This window comes from Balaenoptera acutorostrata, chromosome 1, assembly GCF_949987535.1.
Source record: "Balaenoptera acutorostrata chromosome 1, mBalAcu1.1, whole genome shotgun sequence".
NCBI lineage: Eukaryota > Metazoa > Chordata > Mammalia > Artiodactyla > Balaenopteridae > Balaenoptera > Balaenoptera acutorostrata.
In genome coordinates, this window is record NC_080064.1 from 9,017,127 (window position 1) to 9,043,463 (window position 26,337).

General features: G+C 52.4%; 1 protein-coding gene across 3 annotated transcripts in view; it reads left to right on the plus strand.

Annotated features, from left to right (window-relative positions):
• The first annotated feature begins 810 nt into the window (after nt 1-810).
• The window catches only part of DISP3 (dispatched RND transporter family member 3), a 53,239-nt gene continuing 27,712 nt past the window's right edge, over nt 811-26,337 (plus strand). For 2 of the 3 annotated variants that reach the window (XM_007169989.3, XM_057540472.1), the window contains exons 1-3: nt 811-1,014; nt 20,209-21,307; nt 22,247-22,466. In XM_007169989.3, the coding sequence (XP_007170051.1) occupies nt 20,212-21,307; nt 22,247-22,466 (1,316 nt within the window). In that variant the 5' untranslated portion in view covers nt 811-1,014; nt 20,209-20,211. Of the gene's footprint in view, nt 1,015-3,295; nt 3,441-20,208; nt 21,308-22,246; nt 22,467-26,337 lie in introns of all 3 variants that reach the window. The other variant, XM_057540432.1, reaches the window with a different exon arrangement.

Here is a 26,337-nt window from a genome sequence, read left to right on the forward strand (position 1 = left end):
CATCCGGCTGCTAGGGGCTGGCAACCGGTCCTCTTTCAAGGCATCCCCCTTGGCTCTCCCTGGGTGACACCAATGCCAATATCCTCTGAGTCTTTCTCTCCTGATGGAGAGAAATGAGCCAGGCAATAGCCTTGGCTCCCCGGCCCCTTCTCCTTGCGGCCCGCGAACCAGGGATATAGGCAGACCGTGTACTAAGGCTGGAGGGATGCCCGGTCCCAGGAGCTGGCATGGCTCTGGGCTCTGGTGCCAGAGAGATGAATGGAGATGGGAGGAAGGGACGGCGCCAGGAGCCTGGGCTTGGCAGCTCCCTCCGGAGGAGACCTGAGGATGCCCTCCAGTGTCCAGGAGGCTGGTGACCTGCCAAGGCTGGGCGGATGGGGAGAGGAGCGCGGGCTAGGAGAGAGGTGGGAATCTAGGAAAGGGGGGCGGGGCAGGGGACCCTGTCAGGGCCGTTTGCAGAAGCGGGGACTGACCCACAGGGGTCGCTGCGCCCCTCGCAGTCCCCGCCCGCAGGCTTTGAGAGCCCGGCTATACCACAGCGCGGCTCTCGCAGGGGGGGCGGCGGCCGCCGTGGCGCCTGGCGGCGGGCTTTGGAGACAGCAGGGAGCGGCGGAGCGCCAGCCTTCGCCGGCTACTGACTCAAAGCCCGGCGGCGCGGAGGCCGGCGGCGCCAGGGTCTGGGGGGCGGTGTGGCCCCAGAGCCTGCCCTGCACACCCCCACGCCCCGTGGTAGGAGCCCGGACCCAAACAAAGGCGGGCGGCGAATAAAAGGCGGCGGCGGCGCAGCGAGCTCTCTGTGCGCGCTGGGGAGCGAGACACACACACTTGGTCGAGCACTGTCCGTGCGCTCTGGAGCGGAGCGGGAACCCCGGCCTCCTGCAGCTCCGAACAGCTTCTCCCTGCGACTCCCGCGAGGGGACAAGTCCGCGCGGCAGGGTGGCCGCAGTCTTCGGCCCCTACGACGCGCCTCCCTCCCGCGCCCGCGGCTCAGCCAGCTCAGCTTGGCCAGCCGAGGTGAGTGCGACGGCCGCTGGGCGCCGTCCGGGTCGGGGCAGGGGGATGCATTGCTCGGAGGAGGGGGGCAAGTCCTCCGCGCCGCCCCCACCCCGGCCTGCGCGGCTCTGTATGTGAAGTTCTCCCGCTGTCCAGCCAGCCCGGGATGCGGGCCTCGGACCCTCCGGGAAAGCCGGCTGGTGGGGGGCAGAGCCCAGAGCTAGCCCCCCGCGGCCGAGCTCCAGCTCCGCACCAACTCCCCGCGGGGCCCGAGCAGCCTGGGTCTGCACCAGCCTGTTTGATGCCCACAAACGGCGAGGCTTCCGACCTCTAGTCCCCTGCTGGTCCCTGCGGATGGATGACTGATTCCGTAAAAGTTGAGCATCAGTGTGAAGCAGCCCGGGATCAGTCTCTCACCCCAGCTGGAGCTCAGGGAGGGGACTGGAAAAGATTAATGACCTCCTCTGCATCCACTTTCTACCTTAGCGCGCTCATGCTCTCGACGGGACCTTCCCGGAGTGCTGGGGCCCAATTAACCTGGCAACCGGTCCAACCGGGCGCGCGGGAGCTCTGGGGCAGACCGGGTAGGCTTTGGAAGCTGAGCACGCACGAGAGGGTCTCCGGGCCCTGCTGAGAACGCTAGTGAGGGTGGAGATGGGGTAGGCAGCCAGCAGTGGTGGCGCTGAGAGTGTGGGGAAGATTCTCGGCGCGAGTGGCGCCGACTCCTGGGAGCAACCCCGCCACTGGGAGAACTTTTCCAAACTCCCTGGGGGGCCCGCAGCTGGGCTAGGAAGGCGCCTCCTAGGAGGCGTCCTTTCCTCGGCCCCTCTTTGCTCCACAGTTGGCCCCAGGTTCCTCTTGAGACTGGGCGCAGGTGCTCGCCTGTCCACGCCCCGGGTCAGTTCCGCGGACAGCACCTGGAGGCGGCCTTGGAGACTCACAACCCCCGCGCACGTGCCCACGGACCCAAGAACACACAGACCCCCAGTCCATGCACACGCTCACACAGGTCTACCACGCAAACCACAGACCCGCAAACAATCCCCACACAGATTCATAGTGCACTCACGCGATATACATCCACCCACACTCCACACAATCGGCACACGGAGGGAAGATCCACACGCACGTGAACAAACACAGATCTTCCCACAAGCACCAGCAAGCCGAGCAATATCTTCACTCAGGTCCTGCTGTCTCTGGACGTCTGACTGAGCCTCAGACTTCAGAGCTCACCTCCGGGTGCTCACAGGGATGCCCAGAGACTCACAGAACTGCTCAGGCTCCCTCCCTCAGCCTCAGCCCTCCCTCGCCCCCACCCCCATGCACGCACATCCTTTGAGGGAAGCAGCGGGTCACAAAGAAAGCCCTCCCCCGACCCCAGGGCCGACTTGGTCAGGAACCAGGGTATCTGCCAGATGGAAGGAGTAGCCTGGCCCAGTGGAAGCGGCAAACAGAAGCCCAGCCTTACAGAATCTTGGTATTGGGCTCAAGAGTCCATTTTTCTCAGCTCACCACCCTCATGCCTGCTCCCCTTTCTTACTTCAGACAAAGCTCCTACAACCAAGGTCCACATCCGTCTCTCTGCATCATTCTTTGCTTGCACTTTCTGTCTCTTTGTTTCCCTGCTCGGTTCTCCTCCCCCATGTTTATCTTTCACACACACACACACACCCCTTTTGTCTTTCCCAATTCCTCTTTCCCAGCTGCCTTCACTCTCTCCCCAACTTTCCTGCAGCCTGGGTCTGATCCAGTCGGTCTTTGCTCCAATGCGGCCACAGCTGACCCTTAGCGGGAGCTGACTTCATTCTCCCAGCAGAATCTACGCCCCCATACCTCTCTCTTTGGAAGGCTGACCTCCCTCCCCATGGGGAGCTTCTGCCCCCTCCCCGGGAAAACCTCCAGGGCCAGATGACACAGATCCCTCACAGTCTCTCCAAGGGGCCAGGATTCCTCAGTTCTGGAATCGCAGCAAGCCCCTTAAAATCCAGAAACTGAGCTGAGGAAGAGTCACAGAGTGACGTAGTGGGAGGAACACTGGAGTGGAAGTGGGGAGTGGGGAGGCAGGTCCTAGATTCAGCGTGGCCACAGGCTCCCAGTGTGTCCATGGGCAAATTCCCTTCTCTGAGCCTTAGGCTTCCCCATCCGTACAAGGACAGGGCTGGTTGAGGTGACCTTCAAGGGTCCCAGTTTGGCCCTAATAATGTGGGACATTGGCTTTCTCCTGAGTCTCTTGAGTGTGGGTGGGATTGAAAATTGTGATTCTAACCCCAGAGTTTATGGTACCTTTCCCCTTCCTCAGAGCACCCACCACCGGTGAAGGCATCCTGTCCCCTGAGCAACGGATGTTCAGATGATTTCCTTTATGGGACCAGAGATGTCAAGTAATTTCCTTGAGGTCACACCACTGAAGTACCATCTCCACTGGGGCAGGCACTGATTCTACTGTCAGTATATCCTCTGCACGAACCACTGGTTGTGCTGGTGGAAGCTTGGTGAATGAATGAATGAGTGAATGAATGAATGAGAGGAAGGGTCAGGACTAAAACCTGGATCCCCTGACCCTCAGAATCTTGGAATTATGGTTTAAGCCCTTTTCTCTGATAGTTTAGACGTGTTTCCCTTGTCTCCTCATTTCCCCTTCCACTCACCTGGTCATTCAAAGGCAGATGGAATTGTCTGAGTCCCTTCCTCCCTTAAGGCAGACTCTGGGCTGGTTGCAAATGACCACAGAGAAGGGACTAGCTGAGAGCAGCTTTAGAGGCCGTGCCTGGTGGGTAGAGGCTTGGCAGTCAACTCCAAGTCCCGAAGACTCTACCAAGTAGGCTGTCCACGGGCAGCTGGCCAGGATCTGCAGCCGGGTGGGAAGACAGTCATCGCTACCATTTGGCTAAGCAACCACTTCTCACAGCCCCATGAGCTGGGTACTGCGAAAATCACCTCTACAGATGAGCGAAGCGAGATGCTGAAAGATGAGGTGGCTTCCCTAAGGGCAGTCAGCCAGCCCACTCTCAGTCATAAAAATAGGTGCCCCCAAACGGTGGTGGTGGTGGTGGCAGCAGTGGTTGATAAAGATGTTATTGGTATTGATAATGATGTGTGCATCATGGTGCTTGGAAACTCAATGATTTGCCTCTTTGGTTCCCTTCCCCCTCTTTGAAATTGCTCCCCACCCAAACCTCTTATATTCTTCCCCCACCTATACTTGGAGAAACTGAGAGCTTGGATAGTGAGGCAGGGGTGTCTGATCATCTGTCACTCTTAGCCAAGGAAGAGGGCTTGTCATCTGAAAGCTTCCTTCTCTTGCCCACCCTTCCCACACCTGAGCATGTCTCCTGCCAGAGAAGCCTGGAGCAGTGTCAAAGTCTGTCAAAACACCCTTGCAAGCTGGGTTCCAAATGCAAAGCCCAGGGAAAATAAGTAAAGAGGGCAGTGCTGGCCCGAAATAGAAACATGCACCAACTCACAAATATGCATGTTTTCCAAAAGTCGCATTTCACGGCCAAGACAGCGTGGCTCACGTTCCAGCTGCTCGACTAAGGCCGGAAGCAGGTATGCTGCCAGGACTGGTCCAGGGAAGGTGGCAGAGCCTCCCCCGCCAGCTCACTCCCTGCCTGGCCCTGGGAGACCAGACGGCGCTCCGCTCCTCACCAGCTGGAAGGTACACAGTTGGGAGGACTGAGGTAACGTGTCTCTGGTAGTCAGAGCTCTTTGGAAATGGGCACCAAGGCTGATGGCCTTGGTTCCTCTGCCTTACAATGGCAGCAGCAGGCTTGTAATAACAATCCTGATAATAATAGCTGCCATTTGTTGAGTACCTACTATGTGCCAGGTACCAAGCATTTACACGCGTAAATGGAAGGGGTCACTTAACCTCGTAACCATCTCATGGCATGTGGATTGTTATCCCCATTTAGTATGAGGGGAAACCAAGGTTTGGAGAAGCCAAGAGGTCTGCCCAAGGCCACACAGCTAGAAGGGGCCAAGTTGGGGTCAGATTTCCATCTGAATGAAGCAAGAGCCCCTATTTTGCCCAGTACTCTACATTGTTTCTGCCATTCATTCATTCAATACATTTTTTTGGTCAAGAAACTCACTTATGTGATGGTTTTCAAAAGAATGTAAATTCATCTGCCAGCTGGGCCAGGGGTAAAGGGCAGACTTTAGCTCTGGCCATCCTAGGATCGGTACTCGAGGCTTCCAGGCTGGGGCTGGAACTGGGTGTCTTACCTCTGCATCTTGGGCTCTGTCCCCAACCATGAGAGCCCAGACCTGTCTGCCTGGCGGGATGGGCTCAGGCAGGAGTCCCGCTGTGAAGCCTGGACTATGAAAAACAATTTAACTCCATGAGAGGTTAGGGCTGCGAGAGGCCTCTGCAGATGGGGAAGTTACTTCAGAGAGGGCAAGTGAGCTGCCCAGCATCACCCAGCACGTTGGTGGCAGAGCCTGAATCTCAGAATCCCAGGCTGGCGTGCCATGTGGCCAGGCTGGCCTCCTGAGTATGTGGGAAGCGTCCACATGGCCCCAGTGAAGGGGATTGAACGGGTGCAGGCAGTAAACCTAACGCTTCCCCTCCAAGCACAGAGGTGAGATGCAGCTGGTTTTCACTGCCAAGTCCTCTCTTCCTCATCCCCCCTGATCTCAAGACTGACCCTGCTGACCTGCCCAGGTCCCCCCGTTCATCACTGTGAACAACAGCATTAACAGATACAGAACATTTGCCATGTGCCAGGCACAGTGCTAAAAGCTTGACGTGGGCTAATTGATGTAATCCCCACAACGACCCTGGAAGGTAAGTCTACTTATTCCACTTTGCAATTGAAGGACCCGGGCTTGAGAGGTTGACTCGCTTGCCCAAGGCCACACAGCTAGGAAAGAGGCATGTGGAGCCCTGCAGAGCCCCTGCTAGCAAGTTTACTCTGGGGGTGAGGAGGGAGAAGGTTTGGAACCAAAGCCAAGGGGAAGGAGGAGCCGATGGGCAGCAGCAGGCTATTTATATCACACCTCTAGGCCTCGTCACGCTTGCTGGCATTGGTGCCAGCGGCGGCTGACCCTCTGCCAAAACCTGGAAGGAAGAAGCTCAGCGCAGGGTCCTGGGACCAGCCCCTGGGGGACGCTAGCGAAGCGTAGGGTCTGGGTATGTTTCTCCCTGAACTCAAGGGAAAGAACCCGCTAGGCATGTGGGACTCCCAGAGATGCCCTTAGTCCTGGCATCCTGCTTTCTCTCTTTGGTCCTCCCTCTGAGGGAACTAGACTGGGAATCTGGGCAATTTGGAAAGGGCCATTGGGTGGAAGATTAGGGTCTTGCTGTATCAGTGAACCTGACCACTGGGAATGAGGAAGCAGTGGTGACAATGGGAAGGACTGGCTTGGATTTAGGTACCAGCAGGTGCCATCCAGGTCTCTTATAGGGGGCACTCCCTGGAACTAGGGAATGGTGTCCTGGGATACAGCGTCCAGAGGCTTAAATCTCCTCCAGCAGAAAAAGCCTTCTCCTTAATCCCGCATCCCACGAGTGTCTGCCTGAGCAGCCCCACTGTGTGCCAGGCATGCAGAAATGGAAAAGCCTCAGTCTCTGTCCTTGTAGAGCTCACCAGAGTCTCCCATCCCTGCCCCAGCACCCCCTACCTGGACCAGAGGTGATGGATGATAAGTAATAGCTCCCCCAGGTCCCCCACCAGAAGTAGAAGAGGGACCCAGGTGCCCTCTGGGGCTCAGAGAACATGATCCAGGCCAGCGGTCATTTCACAGTGGGAAGGAAATTTCCTGTGGGTGGTGCTTGCAGTACACTTGGGTGCCCTCCGCAGCTTGATGTCTTGGTGGGAGAAGGGGTACGGTAGGGAACGCTCATCCCCGCTCAGCCATCTGCTTGAGGCATCCAACACACATAACTGGCACCTGGACGATGCGTCCTTTGCCAAACCTTGTTAATAGAGGAGACATGACTGCCAGCTGGAAGCCACTCCTGTCATGAAGGAGAATGTGGCGATCGTGTCTCGGGGGAAGGCAGCTTAAATGGGGTCGGAGTTGGAACAGTTGTGGCAAACTGGAGTTCCTGGGATGTTTGGGGAGGAGCATGTGTTTCCCCCCCACCCCCTTCCCACTGTATTGGCCTTTGCACGGTCCTGGAGGATTTCTCTTGTTCTTAGTCAGGAGGGTTCTGCAGGGTGATCACCCCGATGATAACGATGATTATCATAACGGCCAACATATTTTGACTGTTTACTACCTGCTAGGCACTGGGCTTAGGACTTTATAGGTATTATCTTATTGCATCCTCATACCTGCTCTATGAGAGAGTTACCATTATTGTTCCATTTTAGGGATGAGAAATGTGAAACACAGACTAAACAGCTTGCCAGTAAGCCACGGAAACAGAACTCAAACCCAGGCAAGCTGGCCTCAGTGCACGATCGTGACCACCATATGATGACTGCAGCTCGTGCTTTGGCCTTTATATCAACTTGATTTGGGTCCTTACAGATGAGTATGATTGAAATCAAACGACCTTTTGGATCCTTCAGTAATCTGGGTGATTTGTACATATGGGCTTGGTCTGCGTCCTGGTTGACAGGGTGACGTGGATTGACCATTTGCTCCTTGACTACCAAGCCACCGAACAGATCACTTTTTGGATATCCAGATGTGGGCAACATCTGGCAGACTGGCAGGGCTTTTCTGGCTTTCATCCAGAAGTTTCCCCGTTTCATCCCATGTAGATACAGCTGAGACTTGCATCCCTCTGGACATAATCATATGTGAGAACTTTCTGTTTGAAATATTATTTGCTGGTTTTATAATATCATCTTGTGACTTCACAAAGGCAGGATGCTGGTTTTGGTTCCTCTCTGCAATCCAGGCCTGGGAGACATTCAGCTAAGCTAGAGAGAAATCAGGCTTTGATCTCTCAGCAGCCAGAAGAAAAATAACCCCCTTCCCTTCTCCAACCAGAGAAGCTGGGAAGAGGCTGGCTGGTGAAGAGCATTGTAGGTTAGTAGCTGCTGCATGTTCCCTTCAAGGGTTCCTGACTTGGTGACCTGGTCTTCCAGAGGCTTTGAGTGGAAGATCCCAGAGTAACAGAGCCAGGAATTTGTGATGAACAGGGACGAGTCAGCCAAGAGGCACTCTTGGGCATTAATGCTCATGAGAATAGACCTGGGATGCGAAGGTTCATGGAGCCTTACAGAGGAAAGGAGTTCAAGACACCACAAAGTTAAGATAATGATGATTTAACAGGAAGTCCTTATTTTATATAGCAAGCACCAACAAGTGAATGAATGAAGACGATGAATGAATGAATGAATGAATGCATGAACATAGAATTGGTGAATGGGGCCGAGAGACTTTGACAGCCAGGGCCGGGATTTGGCCGCACCTGACCCCAAGTACTGACAAGGCAAAGGATTCTTTTCTTGTCCGCTGGAACACCCTTCAGCTCAGAGGCAGGGAGACAGAGTCTGAATCCTTGAACCTTTCCCTCTCACTGCATATCCCATCCCCACCCCACTGTGCAGGGCCCTCTGGTCACCGGGCTCCTCTGGCTCTTGGCCGTGGCAGGGATTGGAACCCAGGAGACTGCCAAGCTGATGGAGACTGCAGCCCCAGTACCCTGAAAAATCTGCAACCCTCTTCACCTTCCCAGCTGCTTCCCTAGCCCTAAGCCACCCCGTCTTCTCTGTTATCACACTTCTGTGTCCTGGCTTTTTGAGGACTCCAAATGACAGAACTAGGAAATACCTGAAATCTCATTGAGTCCAGCCCTCCCATTTTACAGAAGGGCAAACTGAGGCCGAGGAAGGAAGAAAGACTAGCCCAAGGTCATGAGCAAATAGGAGACTGAGCCCTATCATTGTGGGAGGATTTGAGGGAAGTTCCTATGAGGCCTCGGATAACACTGCATCAGAGAGCAGGGTGGGGGTGGGACGGAAGGGGCCCGACATTCTGGAGCCCAGGTGGCTTCATTGGGTCTTTCCTGGCCTCTGAAGCAGGGCCAGGAGCAACAGTTCTGAGTTCCTGGGGCCTTGAATCTCCCAAGCATTTCATGGGAAAGGCAGCAGAGTTGGGGAGGGGTGCTACTTGGGGTCTGTTCTTCATCTTGGACCCTCTGCTCCAGCAGCTGAGCTCCAACCCTCTGTTCCTGTCTCTGTAGGCAGTTACACCATCTTGGAGGGTGGGCTGAGGGCCAGGGTCAGACTCCCCACCCTGCCAGGGGCCTCTCTGCTGGCCCCGGCTGTGGAAGGGCTCTGAGTGCACCTCCTGCACTGACCCCTCCCTCCCCACTGTACGCACCTGCACTGCCAATCAGCAGGGTAGCCAGGAAGCACTTCCCAGTGCAGGCACGTAAGGTGCATTTCCACCCGGCCAACCAAGATGATGAAGTTGGATGTCACCCCCTGGTGCTTTTTCTCTCCTCCCTTCCCAGGAGCCAGGGTTGTGCCTGTGGCCAGAATGACTCCTGGGGGCAGCGGCTGGGCGGGGGGATGGGGGGCAACATGTGCGAACACCAGTGGGGATTGGGAAGGCAGACTCTAGCACTGTGAGAGTTTTCCAACACGTGAGACTCAAATAAAACCTAATATAATGAGACGAGTACTGAGCTTATCAGAAGTCAGGTTCAAATAAATCCCTTTACTTCTTTTAGCCTCAGTTTTCTTTCTTGCAAATTGGAAATAATTCCTAAGACTAGAAAACCTGTATGAAAATCACCTACAGGCTGTAAGTTGCTGCAGAGATGAAGCACCATTCAATCCCTCAGGATGAGACGATCAAGGACAGGATCAAGGCTATGGCTTAGGGACACGAGAGCCCCAGCAGTCGCCAACATCTCCTTGCTGTGCTGCTTTCATCTGGGGCTGGCCTCCTTGGCCTTCCACGAGCCCAGGCAGCAGGGGCTGGGGGAGCCCCAGGTTCTCAGAAGGGGAGATTTGTCCTAAGGCTTCTCACTTTCTTTCTGGGCAGTGAGGCTGGGGATACAGCCTCTTTCTACAGCTCCATCCCAAACCAGCCGTGGTGGTGGCCGGTCGGTGGGTTTGAGCACTTTGCGTGTCTGCTTTCTATCTTTCAGCTTCCAATTAGCCCTCAAGCTTCGCTTTTGTGGTATGGGGCCAAGAAGAGTCTTGGAACGTCCCCAAACGCACAGATGTGGTCTGGGTATGTGGGGGGAGAGGAGGGGTAGTGGTGTCCAAAGCGTTCCTCAGAGCTAAGGACTGGCAGGTTACCACCTGCTATGTCCCAGCGAAGCCGATGGCATCCAGCCAGCACACTTTATTTGGCTGTTCCTGCTTCTTGGCTTGATGATACATCAGGACCCAGCCTGGGTGTCCCCACCCCCACCCAGTTATATGTTAGCTTCTGAATAGGGATGAAGGGGAACACCTCCCCTTCTTCTGCCTCCCCCTCTTGGGCAGCAGCTAAGAATCAGAGGTGGAGAGTTTAGAGAGCATCTCTCCCAACCCACCATCTGACAGATGGGGAAGCACCCAACCAGAGATGTTAAGTAACTTGTTCTAAGTAACACAGCAGGCTGGTGGCAGGGCAGGTCCCTACTCCCAGCCTCCAGGGCCACTGCTGCTGCCCCAGGACCCCTCCCCCACTGACGCCTCCTCTCTTGTCCCTGAGCTTGAGCTCGCAGGAAGAGCCGGCTGGAGTCGGAGAGGAGATGCAAGGGGAATTGTTTTACATATTTGTTAATTGGGTCTCAGAGAGAGAGAAGGGCTCTGAGCTCATCAGCCAGGAAGGAATCCAATTTGGCTTTTATGGCCATTGTTATTGGTTGTATTTTGTGGGGATCTTTTTATTTTTTATTAATCCAGCGGTCTGGGGGCTGGGGAGCCGACCAGCTGCTGGGTCCCGTGGGCCCTCCTTCTCCCACGAATTCCAGGCAGCTCAGGACTTGGGACTGGGGGTGGGGGAGAGGTGGTGGGAAGGGGCGGCCTGGACAGGTTGACCAAGGTATGCAGTGAGGGTTTTCAGGAACCTTCTGATCCTTCAGGCGAGGGGTGTCAGGGGCCCTGGCTGTATTTCACAGGCTCTGCAAGTATCGCTGGGTTTATTAAGCTTTTTTTTTCTTTTTAATTTATTTATTTATTTTTGGCTGCGTTGGGTCTTCATTGCTGAGTGCGGGCTTTCTCTAGTTGCGGCGAGCGGGGGCTACTCTTCGTTGCGGTGCGCAGGCTTCTCACTGCGGTGGCTTCTCTTGTTGTGGAGCACGGGCTCTAGGCGTGTGGGCTTCAGTAGTTGTGGCTCATGGGCTCTAGAGCGCAGGCTCAGTAGTTGTGGTGCACGGGCTTAGGTTGCTCCGTGGCATGTGGGGTCTTCCCGGACCAGGGCTCGAACCCGTGTTCCCTGCATTGGCAGGCAGATTCTTAACCACTGGGCCACCAGGGAAGCCCTTAATTTATTTTTATTTATTTATTTTTGGCTGTGTTGGGTCTTCGTTTCTGTGCGAGGGCTTTCTCTAGTTGCGGCAAGCGGGGGCCACTCTTCATCGTGGTGCGCGGGCCTCTCACTATCGTGGCCTCTCGTTGCGGAGCACAGGCTCAGTAGTTGTGGTACACAGGCTTAGGTTGCTCCGTGGCATGTGGGATCTTCCCAGACCAGGGCTCGAACCCGTGTCCCCTGCATTAGCAGGCAGATTCTCAACCACTGCGCCACCAGGGAGGCCCCCCTATTAAGCTTTTATTGCCTTTTTCTCAGAAATGCAAGACTGCTTGGAGGGCAGGCCTGATGAGTCTGGGCCGTGAGGCCTGAGTTGTGCATGCGGAACAGGGTGGGGAGGGAGGGACAAGAGTGGGTCAGAGAGTGGAATTCCCTTGGGCAGTGGAGCACAGTGGCTAAAAGGATGGGCTCTGATTCAGGCCTGCAGAGGCTCAGATCCCAGCCCCACTCCTGCTGCCTTGTAGAGCTGAGGCTGGATCAGACAAGGCGTAAACAAGTAAAGCACCGGTGACGGCACGCAGCAGTGCTCGGTGGATGGGAAGCCCCTTGCGTAGGGCCTTCTATTTTCTTTCGCTGCCTGCCCCACGAGAAAGAGCTGGATGGCAGATCTGGACGGCCTGTGTGTGTCCTTTCTCTGGACATAAAGTACTATTCCTGGCCCAGATGGCATCATTTCTCCCCTCCCCATGGCTGAAGGAAGGGGTGCTTGGAGGAGTGGGCCCTGGCCAGAGATCCAGGAGCCTGAGTCCATCCCTAGAGCCGGGGGTGTAGGACAAGCCTGAGAAGAGGCTAGTGTGAGCCCCAGCAAGGGGAAGGCCAAAGGCAAGGTCACCTGCTGGAGGAAGCCACTGGGAATAGGGGAGGGTGGCCAGGGCAGCAGGGTCTTTCACAGAATAGTCCTGGAGTACCTGCAAAAGAGTCACCTGGGGAGGTGGTGTAAATACAGATTCCTGGGCCCCATCCCCTGAGCATCTGATTGACGGGATCTAGTGTCTGGCCCAGGAGTTTGCCTTTTAACAAGTGCACCTGGTGACTGATCCATATTAAAGTCTGAGGGCCGATGTAGCAGAGAATAGAAAAGTCAGCTCCAGCCGACTTGTAGACCTGGCCACGAGCAGGGGCCAGGTTTGGGGCTCTTCCCATCTTTGAAGCTCATCATGACGGTACTAGCTGCTGTGACTTAGCCAGCAGGGTGTCACCACCCCATTTTTCAGATCAGGAAACTGAGACTTGCCCAAGGCACCCCGTTAGTGGCAGAGCCAGGGTTTGAACCCAGGGCTGTCTCTCCCCCTTCCCCCCAAAATCAGACCCTGGTGCTCTTAATACCTGACATCCCTCTTAGTGTTGGGGGACCAGTTCTGTTCCACTGAGCCCACCAGAGAGAGAACACACAGAATGGGGGAAGCTTAGGCCGTTGTGACCATTAATGTTGGGTTCCTCTGGTGCTGGCTGGGATGTTTCCCCGGGTGATATATTGATGAGATCAAAGCTTGTTTGCCTGATACATATCGAGCTGTTGGGCTTCTGAGTCAGTGCCCACAGTTTCCTCACCAGCTGTCAACCTGGGGAGGCCAGCCGTCCTTCATGTGCTCCATTGCCGCAGCCTGCCCTTCTCTGAGAAATGGGACACCTGGACGGGCTCACCACAGAGCTCCTCTCCCAGATCCCTTCCCTCTCCCACCCCACCTGGGCTCCCAATAGATAAGCCCAGACTTTCTTTGGGGGGAGAAGTGGTCATGTACATCCCTCTTCCTGCCCTCTGTTGGCAAATTTAGCCGATAGAATGGTATTTCTTAGCGGGCAGGAGGTCTAATGGGGGGTAGGTGCAGGTGTTTGCTTCAGCTGCAGCTGTGAAGCCAGATTTCTGCAGGGCTGGGGCAGGGAGGATGGGGGTGATAGATTTAGGGTCTTCTTGTTGGGGAGAAGGCTCAGAAAGCCACCCAGCCACACTCCTTCCTCCGTGGATTTGAAGGGCATTCCCTGTCTCTGTTGCCATTTTCATCTGAGATTCTGGATAGGACTTGGGGCTTCTTGAGAGAAGAGTCCAGGAGGATCCTTGGATCCAGCTGCTGGGATGGGGCTCCCTGCTTCACCCCCACTTTCCCTCCAGAGAAACAGAACCAATAGGATGTTTATTAGGTAGAGAGAGAGAGAGAGAGAGATTGAGAAGAGTTGAGGCATCCCGACATCTGCAGTTGGCAAGCTGGGACCCAGGAGAGCTAATGGTGTAGCTCCAGTCTGTGTCCAAAGGCCTGAGATTCAGGAGAGCTGATTATGTAAGTTCCCGTCTGAAAGCCAGCAGACTCGAGACCCAGGAAGAGCCAATGTTTCAGTCCGAGTCTGAAGACTGGAAAAGACCAATGTCCCAGCTCAGGCAGTCAGCAGAAAGCCTTCCCTCTTACTCAGCCTTTTTATTCCATTCAGGTCTTCAACTGATTGGATGAGGCCCACCCACACTAGGGGAGGCCATCTGCTTTACTCAGTCTGCACATCCAGAATCATGTTTGGTCAAATGTCTGGCATCCCATGGGCCAGTCAAGCTGACACATACTATTAACCGTCACATCCATGCTTTCCTTGAAGGGAAGGGCAAGCATCCAAGGCTGGTGGAGACTTCCTTTGCATCATGCCCTGAGCTGCCTGTCACCTACTAAAAGCAGAATTGCTGAGACTTGCGTGCTTTCAGATCTTACGGGAATGCTACAGGCTTGCTAAAGGGCAGTGGGTTTCCTCAGTGAGTATTTACATCTCAGCTCTCAAGGAACTCAAAGGCTGCTTGGAATGGTGAAAAGAACATAGGCTTCGGGATTAGTAGACCTGAGGTTCAAATGCTAGTTCCATGCCTCATTAGCTGTGTGACCACAAGAGAGTCCCTTAACCTCTATGATTGTTTATTACTCTGTAAGATGGGGATGCTTATAAAGCTCCCTTGCAGAGCTGATATATGAGAGAGGGTGCTTGCACATGGTAGGTGCACAGCTAATTATTATGTTATGATTCTCTTCCTGGGTGTCAGTTTCTGCATTGAGCTAGCTGGGTTTCCGGCTTCATCCCATCTGTGTGATTTTGACCCAGTTTTATCACCATGTCTCCAATGTATCTGCAGTCTCCTGGCCTGAGATGGAGTACTCAGGTATCCAAGAAGAATTTGGAATTCTGGATAGCAGGCACATAGCTGGGGCATATGGAGGCTGGCAGACTCTTAGAAGATGGGGCATTAGGATTTAGGACAGTGACGCCTGGTAGGGACCAAGCCCTCGTCTTTCCTTTCCTCTCTTCTCCACCTCTGATGAGCTAAATTCACCAAAGGGGTAGATCCATAACCAGAGAGTGGAGAAGGGCACAATGTCCCCACTGCAGCACATCAGGAGGAAATGGAGCTGTTTGACTCAAAATATCTCATTTTGAATTTCTGCCCAAATCTCTCAGCCCAAGAGTAGGAAAATCAAAGACCCCAAGATGTTTCCAAGAACCAGAGCTGAACCAGGGAGGCAAAACACCCCTAGACAGGAAGAAAAAGCTGATTAGCTCCTAATTACCATTAAATTATATATACATATACGAGCTTTAAGCCGAATCTGCAAGGCTAATGTGATTTTTTTATTACATTTTAATAGTCTGGCTGGGATGGGGAAATGAAGAAGGAAGGGTTCTGTTACCCTTCGTCAGAAGGAGGGAAGTTGTAAACAGGGATACAGGCAGCTCAGGCGTGGGACCACATCCCTTGGAGCCTTTCTGGAGAAGAGCAGGGCCCAGTGTGGGGCTGAGGGTGTCTGAGACAATACCACCTCCCACCAAAGCCCCGTTCTGTCTGGATGGGGAAGTCCATCTGGCTTGTGACTTGAAGAATACCTCTTTCCTCGACCTTAAAAATAGCTTCCCTATGTTGGCTCTTTGGGTCCCCATGTCATCTTCCCCAGGCCTGGTTGTTCCCTAGGGCTGCCAAAAACCGCCTCCAGAATCTGGTGATGGAGCAGATAGAGCACTCCTTTGAGCCAAGTGTCCTGGCTCTGCCATTGAAATATGACCTTGGGTAAGACCCTTCGCTGGGCTTAGTTTCTAAGCTGTGAAATGAAGGAGTGGGATCCGGTGTGCTCTGATGTCCCTTCTGAGTCTGATAAGACAGGATCTACTTCCTGGTCATTTTAAAGACTCCTCTGTCCATCTCAGGGGAATAGAAGATTCCACACTCACTCACTCATTGGGCATTTGCCACCTCCCGCTCTCCCCAGGTCCTTCTGCTTTCTAACCAGGATCTCTCTTGCTGCAACTCTCCACGTTGCCTCTCCTTGGAGGACAGAACCCTCCCCCCTCCCGTGCCTATTATAGTAACTCCTCAAAGAGTCGAAGGCTGTTAACAAAATCCCTTCTACACACATACACACATGTTCTATTTTTAAATAACGTTTATTTCTGATTCTAAAAGTCCAACTGTACCTGATCATTGTAGAAAAATTGGAAATAGACAAGTATAAAGAAGAAAATAAAAATCACCCATAATCCTCCCAGACAGAGATAACCACTAGTAATGGGGTTTTTTAATGCATATATATGTAGATTTTTTTTTTCTGTTATAAAATTGGGATAATGCTGCAAATGTGGCCTTGGGTTGCCCCAAGCCTGGCCCTTAAAATTGGGCCAGGTCCTTTCTTCTGAGGCTCCTCAGGGTCTGCTGTTCCCTTTCAGGCTGCTGTCTCATTTGCTTTTCCCAAGAGGAGGGGAACCATGTTCCATGGCTGTGTGTCCACCTTGGTTCATGGGCCCCCGGGAGGCCCAGAGTTTTGACTGTCTCTGAGTGTGTGTGTGTGTGTGTGTGTGTATGTGTGTGTGTCAGAGACAGATGGAGAGGAAGGGAGAGAGCAAACATGTCCGTCACTGAGCAGGAACAGCACCCTAATGGGAGATCATGAAGGCAGGATGACAGGCCCCCATGATCACAGCCCTAATGGGAGATCATGAAGGCAGGATGACGGTCCCCCGTGATCACAGCCCTAATGGGAGATCATGAAGGCAGGATGACGGGCCCCCGTGATCACAGCCCTACTTTGGGCTCTTTGTCTGAGTCAATGAGAGGTATTGAAGGAACCATCCTTATCTCCTTTCCATGGTGCAGCTGGAGCTCTGCACTAAGTGAATCAATTCCCGTAATCTGAGAAAGGAAAACAAATTTGCAATTTGCTGCCCATCCTGGGAGGGGCCGCTGAGGACAGGATTGCCAGCTGAGGCATTGGTGTCAGACCCCAGCTGCCAGCCGGGCCTCCCTTGGTTTGGTGGAATCTCTCAGGTTGCACCCACCCCCCCACCCTTGGCCTGCAGAGTAGGGCTTCTCAGAGAGTCTGGAGGTGTCACAGCTGGAGGGACCTGGGCTTTTACCATCCCACTGCCAGATGGGAGAAACAGGGTACCAAGAAGGGATGGGACATGCCCAGGGCCACGCAGAAAGTTGGAGGCTGAGCCGGGTCTGGAGCCATGTGTAATTTCCCACCTGGCAACTTTCCTTTTCAGTGGTAGACTGAGAAGGCGGGCATGGTGGTGGAGGCGGGGAGGGGAGTGCTAGACAAGTCATCAGGTCCACTTCCTCCTCATCCATCTCATCCTCTCCAAGATCCTTCCCATCCCAGGCAGAAGAAACCATACTCTCTGCTCTACGCTTATGTAGGTGTCTGACTGTCCTCTGTCCAGGGGAAAGTTCTACCTAATATCAAACCCAGCTTCTTCAGAGATTGCCTTTCCTCTCTTCATTTAACAAATATCTGCTAGGCACTAACCTCCCTCCCCAGAGTATTTTAGGCCACAGGAACACAGCAGGGAATGCGACAGCCAAGTCCCTGCTCCCTTGGAGTTCATGTCCACCGAGCTGTGGGGCTCTCACTGGGAGGCAGAATGGGTCACTTAAATCTAGCAAGTACAGTCTGCAGGGCACAGAGTCACACATATGCGACAGCGCTCCATTGCAATTGTTCAGTTACTGTTGCTATGGAACAAACTATCCCAACACTTAGTGATGTATGACAGCTGATATACTATGTTCATGGATTCTGTGGGTCAGGATAGGGCACAGAAGAGGGTGGCTTAGCTCGACTCCACAGTACCTGGTCCTCATCTGGGAAGACTAGAAGGCAGGGGGTAACTTGATGGCAGGGGGCCCAGAATCACTGGAGGCATTTTCATTCATATGTCTGGTGGGTGATGCTGGCTGTCAGCCAGGTTGTCAGCAGGAGCTCCTACATGTGGTCTCTCTGCATGGGCTAATTTGGGCTTCCTCACAGCATGGTGGCGGGGTTCAAGGATGAGTGTCCCAAGACAGCCAGGTGGAAGCTGCATCTCCCTTTTTACGTAGCCTCAGAAGTCACAGGGCACCGCTCTGCTGTGGCCAAAGCCCACCCAGACTCAAGGGAAGGAACGCAGACATTACTTCTTGATGGGAGAAGTCTTAAAGTCACATCATGAGAAGAACATGTGAGGTGGGAGATACTGTTGTGGCCATCTTTGGCAAATACAATGGGCCCCATGGGTGTTTTAGGAGTTCACAGCCTTTGGGGAGAAGCAGAGTGTAAAAGAATAGTAGCTGTCATTTCCTAAGCACTTACACCTACCAGGCACTGTGGTCGGCCTGCTCTGTATATCATCTAGCAACCTCGATGGTGCGTACTGTGAGCCCCGTTTTGCAGATGGAAAAACTGAGGCTCAGAAATGCTACACTGTCTGCCCTAAGTCATACAGCTGGGATTTGCACCCAAATCTGTCTGCCTCCAAAACCATGGCTCTTTACAATCTGCTACACTGCCTCTCCCTCCCTGTCCCTAAGTAGTTTTTACCCCCAAAGTGTGGTGAGAAGCTTAGACAAGTAGCTTGGGGGTGGGGGGTGGGGGGTGTTCAGATCTGGGAAGCCTTCTTGGCAGAGGTGACACTTGAGCAAGGCCTTGAAAGATGTTTTAAACTTGGACATCTGGGGAAGGGAGTAGCATTCCTGATGGAGTAGCAATGGGATAGAGGGATCACCCAGGGAGTGCTGACTTGACTCAGAATCCTGGCCTTAGACCCGCTCACACACCAACACATTGTAAACTGTACCCTGGGCAAGGCAGGCTGAGGCTGGAGGCCAGTGGATGAACTTAGTCCCCAGAAAAAAAATGCAAAATTGGCCCCTGTCCCTTTCCACCATATTACCATCAGCTTCCTCCTTCAGCGGCTGGGGATGGGGTGGAGGTTCCCCCAATCCCCCACCTCCACATGCAGACCTGGGTTTGCCCTTTGGAGATGGGGTGAGTCTGAGCTGCCTCTGGTTCACTCCCACAAGTTCCTGCTAAAGCAAATTGGGCCTCAGTGCAGGTAGCAAGCATCCCCTTGGCAGGCTTGTGTTAGGGCCTCAGAAATGGGAAGTTAAATGTTTGCATCCATAGGAATCTCGAATATTACAGAAGCAGTTCCTGCCCCTTCCAGGCTTCTCTCCCTTTCAAGTCTTCCTCTCCCACCCACCCTCGGCACCCCCTCCCTCCTCTTCCGTCCCCTAACTCCACTCTCCTGTCCCTCTCCAGTTTTCATCTTTCTCTGTCTCGCATCTCTCCCATGTCCTGTCTCTCAGTCTCTGTTTCCCTCCTTCTCCTTGCCCTCTCTTCTTCACTTTCTTTGGGCTGAGGGCAGCCCCCTCTCTTCCCGGACAGACAGTCTAATTGAAATGGAGCATTCTAGAGAATGTTAATAGGAAAGACAGCATTAATTAGCCAGCGCTGGCATAATTAGCTTCCCCTTCTCACTGCCTGGCCTCTAACTGGATAATGAGTCTCTCTCCGTCCAAACAGAGGGCAGGCAGGACAAGGGGACAGGCCATGCCCGGGGATGCCGGAAGGCCTCTTGCCTTTGGACCACCCTGCTGGAGTCCTCAGGCTGCCCTCTCCTGCCAGGCCCTCCTGCTGCTTGTGCCCACATCTTCGGGAGACAGATGCCCGGCCCCTGTCTGTGCCTAAAGGTTTGACGTCCCTGGAGCTGCATAGTAAGTGGTCTGAGCCTGACAGACAGTGGCCACAGCTGCAGTGTCCCAAAGAGGGGGTGGGGAGCTATTGAGAGTTCTTGAGCAGAACTATGACAGGCATCTAGCCCTGGCAGAGCCGCATGGGCAATGGCTGAGCACATTACAGTCCCCAGAGAGGAGCAAAGAAATCTGTTCAAGTGACAGATAATATACTACACAGACTGAAAGTGCTTCCACCCTTGCTTGACACTCCCCGCAGTCGTGTGAGGCAGGAATGGCCACCTCTATTTTATAGATGAAGACTCTGAGGTTCAGGATGCAAACTAGGGTCTGACTCCAAAGACCATATGCTCTTTCCCTTCTACCCTGATACTTTTGGATGCCTTTATAGTTGCTCGTTAAATAAAAGTGATTGCAGCAAAGTCACACCTCACATTGGCTTTGAGTTCTAAAATCAGAGGATGCAGCAAAAATTGGGAAATCACACATCGTCAAAATTCCCCTCGAATATCCCTTACACGGGGAGGAATAGCTCTTCTGTTTGCAACTGGGCTGTGATTCTCCTTCTTCTGTGACCTTGAAAGCCCTGATCTAGTTGGGAGATGTGATGGGCAAATAACAGGGTTTTTCTTTCTGTTTTGTACACATGTGGTTGAATTCAGTTAAGTGCCTGCTTGATGCAATTCCATTGCAGTATTTGTCTTGGTTATGAGTGGGCAGGGTTAACACTCAGGGTGGGCGACTGCAGCTACAGGGCACCATCCTCTCCTTCTCTGCAGCCTGCTGACCCTCTCCCTCTCCTGTAGGCTATGGACTCGGAGGATGACCCCTTGCTGCAGGATGTGTGGCTAGAGGAGGAGCAGGAAGAGGAGGAGGAAGCAACGGGTGAGGCCTTTAGGAGGGCCCAGAAGCCGGGGCCCCAAGCTGGGGCAGGGGGGCAGTGTTGCTGGCGGCACTGGACCTTGCCCTCCCGGCCCCCAGCGTCAGGCTTCTGGAATACACTGGGCTGGGCCTTCACCAATCCGTGCTGTGCGGGGCTGGTGCTCTTCCTCGGCTGCAGCATCCCCATGGCTCTTTCAGCCTTCATGTTCCTCTACTACCCGCCGCTGGACATTGACATCTCCTACAATGCCTTTGAGATCCGCAACCATGAGGCCTCCCAGCGTTTCGACGCCCTCGCGCTGGCGCTCAAATCCCAGTTTGGGTCCTGGGGGCGCAACCGGCGCGACCTGGCCGACTTCACTTCTGAGACGCTCCAACGCCTCATCACAGAGCAGTTGCAGCAGCTACATCTAGGCAATCGCTCGCGGCCGGCCGCCCGGACCCCATACCAGGTCCCTGCGGCGCTGCAGCTTGGCCCAGGATTGTGGGACACCGCCACCACTCAGAAGCCAGCAGCCAATCGGAGCGGGCGTCTTCGGCGAGAGACTCCACCCCTGGGGAGCCTGCCAGCCAACCAGAGTGAAGCCCAGGTGAACCAGGGGCTGGACAAGAATGGGCGGCGCCAACCCAGCGCCCCACCCCCCACAGCAGCTGCAGCCAATCAGAGCCGTGCCCGCCGCGGGGCCTCGCGTTGGGACTACTCGCACTCCTATGTGAGCGCCAACACCCAGACGCACGCGCACTGGCGCATCGAGCTCATTTTCCTGGCTCGTGGCGATGCAGAGCGCAACATTTTCACGAGTGAGCGGCTGGTCACAATCCACGAGATTGAGCGCAAGATCATGGACCACCCGGGCTTCCGGGAGTTCTGCTGGAAGCCCCATGAAGTGCTGAAAGACCTGCCGCTCGGCTCCTACTCTTACTGCTCCCCGCCCAGCTCGCTCATGACCTACTTCTTCCCCACTGAGAGGGGTGGCAAGATTTACTATGATGGCATGGGCCAGGATCTGGCCGACATCCGGGGTGAGCAGCCCTGGGTGTGGGTGGGGCGGGGCCTGTAGGGACCAGGTCTGAAGGAGGCTGGAGGCGGGGCTTGTAAAGGGTGGAGACTGAGGGTAGGTGGGGCTTGTAAGGGAAGGGGGTGGTTAATGAGGCTGGGAGCGGGGCTTGGAGGTTAAGGGAAGGCTTGATTCTTGACTCAGTACTTGACAGACTGGTCGGAGGATGGGGTCGGTATTGGCTGTGAGGTGGAGTCAGGCTGGAGCTGAGTGCTGGGCGGGCCTGGGGCCATCATTGAGGAAGGGCAGGGAGCTGGGTTTGGGTGTAAGATGGGATCTGAGGGAGGCAAGGAAGGAGGTTTGTGTGCACACCTGGATTGAGGGAGACTGGGAGTTATGCTGTGGCCAGAGTTAGGCTTGGGGTGGGGCTTGGGCGTGAGGTTGGTTAGAGGGAAGGTGGGGTGTGGTTACAGAGAACTGGGCATCTGGAGAGAGTCTGGGGTTGAAGGAAGATGAAGGTGCATTAGTTTGAAGTACATTAGGGATGGGACTTGAGAAAGGATGGGGAGGGGCCAGACGCTGGCTGTGGAGGCGGGGCTTGGGTTTGCCTTTTAAGGGACACATGGGCGGGGTTCTAAGCAGATGGAGGCGGCACTGGGATGGGAAGGAGTTACAGGACTGCAGAGACTGAGCCTTGGAATTAGGTGAGGTTCAAACTGAAATGAAGGTGTAAACTTAGTGGGAGCCGCCTGAGCATATCTGGGGGGCTGCTCCCCTTGGACAGCTGTGATTTCTCTAAACCATCCGTTCTATTAGAGACAGTTGGAGGTAGCCCAAGCTGGGACAGTTTTCCATTTCCTTAGAAAGGGGGTGAGGTGTTGAGGAGGGCAGGATGACCCTGGTGGAGGGTTGTTGGGAGCCGACCCACTGAGCTCCTTGGACCCCTTGACCTCTGTCCCTGCAGGCTCCCTAGAGCTGGCCATGACTCACCCGGAGTTCTACTGGTATGTGGACGAGGGCCTCTCTGCAGAAAACCTCAAGAGCTCCCTCCTGCGCAGCGAGATCCTCTTTGGAGCACCCCTGCCCAACTACTACTCGGTGGACGATCGCTGGGAGGAGCAACGGGCTAAGTTTCAGAGCTTTGTGGTCACCTACGTGGCCATGCTGGCCAAGCAGTCCACTAGGTATGCAGTCCAGCTGCACCCGCCGTGTGCCTGGCCTGTCCTTGTTTGTACCAGGAAAGGGCTGTATTAGCGTAGGGAATTGGTTTCCAGGTGGTTCTTTTCTCATGAACCCCAGATCCCCTTACCTGCAAAGCTTTTCCCTAGGAGGTCTTTCTTTTCAGATCAGGGGCAGAGCCAGATACATCCTCATCAGCACTCTGACAGATGAAAGGACGCTTTTCCTGATCAGTGCTGATGGTTTAGTGAACATGACAGCTCTGGAGGAACTTCTGCCCTGGAGGTCTTTGGTATTGATTTTCTCCTGAGGTGGTGCTAGAAGGCTTTCTGGAAAGAGTATTGACCAAGGCATAAGGAGTTCCTCTCTGCTTCTACTATCCAGGGAGATAGTGGGCAAGTCACTTCACTTCTCTGGGCCTCTGATACTGGTAAAACGGGGATGATGACTCCTGCTACCCTTCTGCAGTCATTAGGAGGAGACGAACTAAGAGATGTGAAGGAGCTTTTGGGCACTGGGTGCTCTGATCGTCCTCCAGCCCTTGGGATGTGTGTCTGAGAATACAACTGGGCCTCTCCCCACCAGGAAAGAGCATTGGACAGTTCATCTGTCAGTCCTGCAGGGCAATAACTCCAGTGCCTCTTGGTCTTCTGCCCTGACAAGTCAGCCCCTGGCACAGGAGGAATGATTCTGACTGAAATACCCTCATTCCTTTATTGAGCAACTACTGTAATAATCAGAGCTAACATTTATTGAGTGCTTACCCTGTGCCGCACACTGTTCTGAGCCCCTTATACACACCATCTAACTTAATTCTTACACCAACACAGTGAGGGAGGTGCTGTTAAGATTATCTCCATCCTACAGTTGAGGAAACTGAGGCACAGTACAGTTAAGTAAGCTGGCCAAAACTTTAAGCCTTGTAAGTGGTGGAATGGGATTAAAATCCAGGGTTTCTAATTCAGAGCCTTCGCCCTGTGTGTTTTTACAGCAGTTGCTTTGCTAAGAGTCTTCTCCCAGTCCTGCTTCATTGCCAGGCAAACCCCTGTTCATCCACTGAGATCCAGCCTGGACAACTTTTACTTGAGGCTTCATTAAATGACCACCCTACCTATTTCCACAGTCCCTTTCCTTCTCCATAGGGAGGCAGGAAAGAGCATACACAGGCTTTGGAGTCAGATATATCTGGGGTCAGATCCCAGTTACTCCACCTAATTGTGGGAGATTCAGCGAGCTATTTCACCTCTGAGCCACAATTTCATCAGCACTTGTCACTCTGTATTTTGGTTTTTTAACTCCTTGTCACTCAAAGTACAACTGTTGAATCAGCATTACCTGGGGACTTGTTAGAAATGCAGAATATCAAGGCCTTTCCCAGACCTACAGGCTTTGCAGGTGACTTGTTTGGATATTAAAGTCTGAGAAAGTTCTGGTTTAATTATTTCTCAGTAGAGTGTGAGTTTGTTGAGGACTGGGATTGCTCCTGCTTCCTTTCTGTAGGCCTGGCCCCTAGCACAGTATCAGTAATATCTTACTAGGGATTTGTCTGGGGAATGAATGAATGGATAGATGGATGATGGATGGATGGATGGATGGATGGATGGATGGATGGATGGATTGGAGGTAACTCAGGGAAAAGTACTTGGCTGGGTTGGGAATCTGGGAGGGGCTCACTGTAGAAGGATCTTCAAGGTTTTAGATACCAACAATTACCTCTGCTTAATATGTTCAGCTGCTGAGACAAAACCCCTGTCCTGGGTAAAAAGAAAACTCTCCTCCCCCTTACCATCTCTCCAGAGCTTCATAGGAGTGGAGACAACCAGGGCCCCTGTAGACTTGACTTTAGTGCCTTCTTTTGGATTAATAAAATCTTTTTTATCAGTCTATTATTGGTTACCCAAAAGATGGCAACATGCACTTCGACTTATTACAAAGAATAATACAAATTATCACTTTTACTACTTCCCTGATAATACCAGAATCCTAGAACTCATTCATTGCATTTACACCCCTTCAGCCTTTTGCATTTTTGTTGCATGCATTTTAATTCTATATACATTTTAAACCTCATAAGACATTACATTATTATTTTACTGAGTCAGAATCCATTTATATTTACTCACATATTTACATTTTCTGTTGCTCTTCATTACTTTCTACAATTTCATGTTTCCCTCTGGGATCATCTTCCTTGTATCTGAAGAACTCTCTTTAGTATTTTTTTTTTTTTAGTGTAGGTTTGCTGGTGATGAATTCTCTATTTTGTTTGCCTAGAAGACATCTTTATTTTACTTTAATTTTTGAAGTGTATTTCTGCTGGTATAGAATTAGAAATTTGCAGTTATTTTCTTTTAATACTTTAAAGATGTCAATCCATTGGGTAATGACTGCCATCATTTTTTTGGGAAAAGTCAGCTGTAAATCTTTTTGTTGCCTCTTTGAATGATTGTCTTTTTATCTCTGGCTGCTTTTAAGATTTCTATTTGTTTTTGGTTTCAACAGTCTTACTATGATGTATGTCAGCATGGTTTTCTTTGTATTTGTTCTGCTTGAGGTGCACAGAGCTTCTTGAATCTGTGGGTTGATAACTTTCATCAGTTTTAGGAATTTCCTGGCTATTATGTCTTCAAATATTGCTTCTGCCTCAGTCTCTGTCCCCTCTCCTTTAAGGATTCTAATTACACAAATGTTAGATATTTTCAGAGTCCCATATGTTTTCTTTTTTTTAATGAATATGATAATAAGAGGTGGGAGCTGGAAAGGTAAGCTGAAGAGTCTGGGTAATTGGCATGCTGCTTTCTTTATTTTTTAATTTAATTAAAAATTTTTAAATACAATTTTTAAGGTTACACTCCATTTACAGTTATTGCAAAATATTGGCTATATTCCCCTTGTTGTACAATACATCCCTGTAGCCTAACTTACACAAGTTCCATGTGTTTTCAATGCTCTTTTCCAGGCTTTTCTTTTCTTTCCATGTTTTGGTTTAGATATTCCAATTCACTGATCCTGTCTTCTGTTGTATCTAATCTGCCATTTAATGTCTATTGAGATTTCAATGTTAATGTTATGTTTTTCTGTTGAGAATTTCCAATGATTCTTTATTATAGATCTAAATCTCTGGTGAAATTTTTCATCATTTAATTTATTTTGTCCATATTCTCCTCTGTGTTCTTAAGCATATTGAGTTATTAGGTTATTATGGATAACTTGTAGATTTGTTTCTGTGGTCTGTTCTTTCACTTGGTTTTTGGTCATGTGGTCCTGCCTGTGAGTATGCCTGGTAATTTTTACTGAGTGATGAACATTATATATAAAAACATAGAGGTCCAGATGATGTTATTTCTTCCAGAGAAAGTTTATCCTTCCCTCCACTAGGCAGATGGAGTTGTGACTGATCACCTTAAGTAGTCAGCAGTTACACGAAGTCGAGGCAGGTTTGCAATACTGAAAATTCTCAGCCTACCTCTAGTTTGCCCTTGGTTCTCTAAGATGTTCAACTGAGAGCCTGGAGTATTCTGCAGAGCCCCTTCCCCTGACAGGTTTCAGACCCTAATCTTTGTTTCTCAAAACTGCTAAAAATATCTCTACTCTGGTTTTCCAGAGCCTTTCTGCTTAGGTTTGTAGCCTCATACTCCACACGGCCCCAGTATTTGGCAGAAGTGCTGAGGAAGAAACTGGCTTTATTCTATGCTGGTCTGCAAGTCTCTCCCCAAAGCTCTGCTAGTTTTTCTGACTCCCCGCCTAGATTTTTAGCCTCATGCCTGTGTTCAGAATCAGCAAATACCTCTAGGGTAAACACAGCTGTAGAAGGGAAGCTTACCTTTTGTAGGTTCTTCGCTTTCTGAAGTCTTAGACCTCTAGTTCTCATTGCTT